Source organism: Salvelinus alpinus, chromosome 17, assembly GCF_045679555.1.
Source record: "Salvelinus alpinus chromosome 17, SLU_Salpinus.1, whole genome shotgun sequence".
NCBI classification, from domain to species: domain Eukaryota; kingdom Metazoa; phylum Chordata; class Actinopteri; order Salmoniformes; family Salmonidae; genus Salvelinus; species Salvelinus alpinus.
Window position 1 is genome coordinate 42,511,016 of NC_092102.1, and position 6,317 is coordinate 42,517,332.

A 6,317-nucleotide genomic window follows, 5' to 3' on the forward strand; every position below is an offset into this window, starting at 1 on the left:
TCCATGGTCTCAGGTTCCCTGAAATAGAACAGCTAGGATCACATTCCATGGTCTCGTTTGTCCTTAGTCTACAATGTGTCCAGGTTGAATGTGTTACCATATGAATATGGAGTCTCTGTATCTGTGTCTCTGACCCTTCCCTGTGTTTCTCTTCCTATCTAGATGTTCATCCAAACCACCACATTGACAGTCTCCATGAGCCTGAGTGCCTCTGTGTCTCTGGGGATGCTCTACATACCCAAGGTCTATGTCATCATCTTCCACCCAGAGCAGAACGTACAGAAAAGAAAGCGCAGCTTCAAAGCCGTGGTGCAGGCGGCCACCATGTCTACTCGGCTCTCCCAGAAGTCCAACGACAAGCAGAACGGAGAGACGCAGAACAAGATCGAGCCAGACAGAACACAGTAGGTCTCTCATTGGCAGTTGAGCCAGACAGAACACAGTAGGTCTCTCATTGGCACACATTGGTCTCCTGCACTGTGACATCACTTCTGTAACTACACTAAACTCTGTACATTTGCTAAGCATCCACATACAATATATTTCTTATGTATTGGCCATCACAGCTAAAGTAACAAACAGAGCTAATTGAATTCATGACTTACCAGTACCAGGCTGTAGTACCATAAAAAGCCAGAATCCTTTTGCCTCATAGCAGAGCGAATCTAAAGGATGACCCCTTGAGCTGATCCTAATGTATCTATAGAATCAACATTTATAAGGTGACTTGAATTATTTTAAGTTGCCTGTTATAAATGCCCCATTGCCAGTCTTTTCATCCACACATTGCTCTGAAGCTTTATCTGTGCAATATCCAACTCCACTTCTCTCTCTTTCTCTCTCTTTCCCTTCTGTCCTTTCTCTCCCTCCTAAATCTCTGTAAAGCCTTGTGGGTTTATTTCCACCGGTCCTCTATCTCCACCGAACACACTCCCTTCCATTACCAAAGGAAAAGTCAGGCAGTTTCAGGCTGTTCATCTCATTACAACCCTATTATCGGGTCTTTGGAGCAAAATATTGCTAAGTTAGCATGACATTTCCAAAAGGATAATTATTGATATGGATATTCCCATAGTGAACATTTGGATGCACATGCAAGAAAGTTTATTAAAACGAATTATGAAAAGGAAAGAAAAATACCTGGAGGTAAATTTAAGAACTGATTCAGCAATTAATCTATCCCTCCCTTCACCTTTGAATTTCTTAATTAATAAGAATATATCTTTCCCCCTACATTACAAAAAATGTTTGATGTCATTGAGGCTATACTATAGTATATACAGAGAGTAGGTTGATGTTTTAAAAAGAGTACGAATTAATAATGCTCCTTTCCGTGAATCGAGTTACTTTTGTTTCTCCTCCAGTGAAGCTTCATATTTATTTCAGCTTCCCCTCCAGTTTTCAGTTGACATCACATCTTTGTATAGAGCTGCATACATTCCAGTCTGTTCAAGGTATAACCTACTCAAAGACTTGATTTAATGGATGCACAGAAACTGGGAGTACAAGGCTCACTACTAGTTTACTGCATTTTACAGTTCCATGGCATTACTGCAGCTAAACCTAGCTACTTCAGTATTTAACTCATTTTATCACCATTTAGTGGGGTATCTCATTTCATTAACTTTCTTAAGTAAACATATAATACTTTATTGAAATTCCAGACTGCTGTTGGGACAATTGTCATGATTTCTCTATAAATTAACAATGTGTATTTAAAACAGAGTATTTTAGCTCTTGGTTGACGTGCTTCTGAGAGTTACATCACTGCCGAGTGGCGCAGCGGTCTAAGGCACTGCATCTCAGTGCTAGAGGCACACTACAGACACCCTGGTTTGAATCCAGGCTGTATCACAATCGGCCGTGATTGGGAGTCCCATAGGGCGGTGCACAATTGGCCCAGCGTCATCCGGGTTTGGCTGGTGTAGGCCGTCATTGTAAATAAGAATTTGTTCTTAACTGACATGCCAAGTTAAATAAAGGTTAAAATAAAATCACTACATTGGTGCATGACATAGATTCGTGAAGGTGTTTCTAACAGTATTTGTTGTGAAGTAGCAAGTCCATTGAGGAATAGCTTGTAGTTAAGCTGACTATATCTTCAGAGTAGCTTCCCCAACAATGGTTATTTTAATCAGATTTAAACATATTGCACAGACCAGTCTCCAATGCTCTCTGCTTTTTGTTTATCATACACAGTATAGTCAATAATCATTTCAAGTGTCCCATCAAGAATGGAATTTTAGAAAAAGGAAATGACATTTCAGTCCATATTTAGGTGGTAAATCTTTCAGCCAGTTATAATCCTTATCATACACTATAATTGCTTTCATGGAGTTTTGGCATGATGAGTCAGTATAGCTTTTATTGAGATTATGAATCATATCACTTTAATCTTGGAACAGGATATTGAAGTACTGGATAGCATATGAATCGCCTATTTTTAACTCGTCTTTTCAAGTATGAGTGAATATCAAAGCTGTTGGCCTTTTTTGCTCAACTGCTCTTGGTCATGTTCATTGGAACTGCAGTAATTATTTCACTATTTCAACAACAGATCATATTAATCAGTCAAACACATTGCTATGCCCATGAAACAATGGGCCGTTTCCATGAAACAATGGGCCGTTTCCATGAAACAATGGGCCGGTTCCATGAAACAATGGGCCGGTTCCATGAAGCAATGGGCAGGTTCCATGAAACAATGGGCCGGTTCCATGAAACAAGTTGGCGCACATATCGAATTTAGTCAAGGCAGGAAATTCCAAAATGGATTGCCCTTCATGCACATAATGGGCCAGCTTAATTAAATATCGGTTCCAACAAAACAGGATAGCTGTAGAGTACCAGTGACTCTTGAACATTAAGGTCTGACAGGTCTTGTAATCTATTTTCCACTAATTAGAAACAGCAATTCATTCAGTTTCTTCCTTCCTCTTGACAGTCTTAGTTCATTTGCATCCCTCTCTACAGACTTAAGAAAATCTACTTTGACTGAGACCAGAGACCAAACACTGAATATTATCTCCCAAGCCCATCATCTGAGAGGACTATAGGAACACACCATGTTTTAGCCTCATTCAGTCACACAGCATATTCACTGCTGCGTTAACTCTGTTGTCCAGACTCATTGTGAAAAGTGTCATGTGGTTGGACTAACTAAGAACAACATGGTCATCACGACTGTGGAAATAGCAGAGCTATTTCATTGTTTCTCTAGTGAACTATTTGACTGTTACTTTGAAATACTGTATGTTTTTAATGTACATTCTACGCATTTTGTTAATCATGCATGTGACGTTGTTTATGATGAGGTTTTGATTATGCATCATTCTGACTTATTCGTTATCCTTTTATCATAACAGGTAACTGAAGTGTGGCCAATAATTTATCCAGAGGACCTACATTTCACTAAGGAGCAGGAGATGTTATTGAAGGCCATGCAGTAGGGAGAGGAAGCCTGTCTTTAACAGTAACTAGGTACCTCACTGCTCCACTGGATGTCAATGGAATGAAGCTGCAACAAGGAAGTGTTACACCCCTTCAACAAGAACTAAAATTAACTTAAACTGGTGTCAAAATGTTAAAGACTTCCAAAAGCCCACATTAAAAATGGGGGGTGGAGTCAAACTGGACCCATCCGTTATCAACCAGTTAGATTTACAGCATCACAACGATTATCACATTGAAACACATCTGGATACTGAGACACAGCAAGAGGGATGGACCAAGGCCACCACAATGTGAGACTGATAATGTACTTTTCTAAATATTGTGATGTTTTAATCTCTTTGCTCTCTGTTCTATTACCTTAACATTCAAACTTGCTCCAGAGGACATGTTGTCTCCATTGGATCATTTGTATGCTTATTTCATCAACATATCAGCATGAGTTGTTTTTGTGTGAATATTTGTGTCCATAAGAATCTACAGTGGAGCTCTGCAGAGATGCTCAGACACTGCAATAAATGACACAGATGCCCCAGTTAGAAACTGACCTAAATGACAGTGAACTCTTTTGTAGTGAACAAAATGCAGTGATACTATTTGGCTTTGTTTGCTTAATTTCAAACTTAACTTAGGTTATATGTTGTTTGAGATGCCCCAACAATATTTTGCCCCTGTTATTTTGTCTCCTTACTCTATGTATGTGGAAGTAATGTACAAAGCTGTAGTGTAGACTGTACCTGGATCAACATAGTTATTTATCAACTCATTCAATAAACCGTGTTGATTTTTATTCATCCTTATTTTCCCTGATTTACTTTAATTTAGATGCTTTTCTTCTTCACGTTTGCACTTTTTACCACCTTATCCAAAGATTTACTGATGTTTTCTCACAAAAGGCCCAAATGTTGTTCACAGGATGATCTATTATAAGATCATATCTACAGAGTAACCAATTTGTATTCATACTGTTCAATTTAAAGTACAGAATGGATTTTCATTTTGTCCCTCATCCAGACCATAACTACAGTGTTATTTTTTAAAGGGAAATCCTAAAATTACTTTTTCATTTGTACACCTCTCATGGTTCCTTGGGCATTTTTGCATGTGCACAGAAGAAAATATGAAATTTTTATATGATAAAGTATACACATTATAGACTTGATTCAAATAATGATGTAAATAGGGTGTGTATAAAGGTCATGGCAAAAACATGTCTGACTTATGTCTGAATTAAATGTACTGTATGTGTGATGCAGATGAGAGCATGCATATGATCTTCATGTCTTTAAGCACAAAGACTCAGAGTCCTACAAAATCCGCATCACAGAAAGCTAAGGAAGGAAGAGCAGCCATTCCTAATATCCGGTGGGTTCCCATGTATTGTCAAATCATATCAGCACTGATATAGAGCACAGCACAGCTTCATTTTCAGTTAAAGTTGTCATAAATGATTTGTTTTGGAACATTGTGTCTTTGCATATATGGTGATCACAGATGACAAAAGTATTGCTTGAATAATGGCATCTCAATTTAATCTCAACATAATTGACAAGGAAGCAATGTGCATTGTTGATGACAGGACATCTATTTATCAGAAAAAGGGTTCTCTCCCATTACCAGAAGGAACAAAGTACTGTACATGTAATTTTGGCACATACACTTTAGACATGAGGCACACTGAATATCTGGGTGCATATTCACAATACTTTACCCGACAGAATAGTTCACTATACCCATGTGGTGATTAACAGAATCCATGACATTGATACATTATCATGGCGGCTACTTCTATGATTGGCAGAAGGTCTACAGACGGAACTTAAATTAAAGCACAAAAAACGATAACAAAAAATAAACTAGGTTCATAATGTGTGGAGAAGCAGCTTCAATTATATTTTGGTTTAAGCCTTTAATAGCTCATGCAATCAGTGCATTAAAACAAACAACAAGGAAATGTTCTATACATTAAAAGGTTTTCTGCTCTCTACATACAGTGCCAAGTATGGCATAAAAGTAGAATACAAGTAGAAACCATCTTGATTGTGACAAGTTTCATTATTTATGTCATGCTTTATGTATGGTGCTATCACCTATTATTTATCAATACGTTTCAATTAGGTTATAAATATGCCACAATACCATCAGTGATTCTAAATAAGGCATTAGGAAGAACCACTTAGTTGTTTATACATGCAAAGACTGCAATGTCCTCCTCTACACGAAACTCAGGTGTTTTATTTTGCATTTGGATAAAGGACAATCTCTCATTGTAAATGTCACTGTATGGATAGTTCCTATTTGTAAAAAAATATGTTTCCTTAGGACAGATGCAAGATTTAGGCATAAAGGTATTATGTTCAATGTATGCCTATGACTTGCCTAGTTAAATAAAGGTTAAATAAAAAAATCGAATAAAAAATGCCTATGATGATGCATGTTGGAATAAATGTTTTGCAATGAAATGATTCAGCTTGACTTTAATTTGTGCACATTGCAGACACTAGTACGGTATGCCTTTTAAATGATGTACAGTTAATCAATGTTTTACCCTGAAAGGTAAGGAACATAACTGCATAAATAACTGTTGTGCTCCATCAGATTCATATTTATGACATTCATCCGATGTCTACTAGTAAAAGAAACGCAGGTGTGACCAACATCTTCACCTGGAAACAGAGGTGTGACCACCATCTTTACCTGGAAACAGAGGTGTGACCACCATCTTTACCTGGAAACAGAGGTGTGACCAACATCTTTACCTGGAAACAGAGGTGTGACCACCATCTTTACCTGGAAACAGAGGTGTGACCAACATCTTCACCTGGAAACAGAGGTGTGACCACCATCTTTACCTGGAAACAGAGGTG

At 37.9% G+C, this 6,317-nt stretch overlaps 1 protein-coding gene across 2 annotated transcripts in view; it reads left to right on the plus strand.

Moving 5' to 3' along the window:
* Positions 1-5,906, plus strand: part of grm6a (glutamate receptor, metabotropic 6a) — a 47,222-nt gene extending 41,316 nt beyond the window's left edge. For both annotated transcript variants that reach the window (XM_071348990.1, XM_071348991.1), the window contains exons 11-12: positions 163-404; positions 3,366-5,906. In XM_071348990.1, coding sequence (XP_071205091.1) covers positions 163-404; positions 3,366-3,369 — 246 coding nt within the window. In that variant the 3' untranslated portion in view covers positions 3,370-5,906. The remainder of the gene's footprint in view (positions 1-162; positions 405-3,365) is intronic.
* Positions 5,907-6,317: the final 411 nt, after the last annotated feature.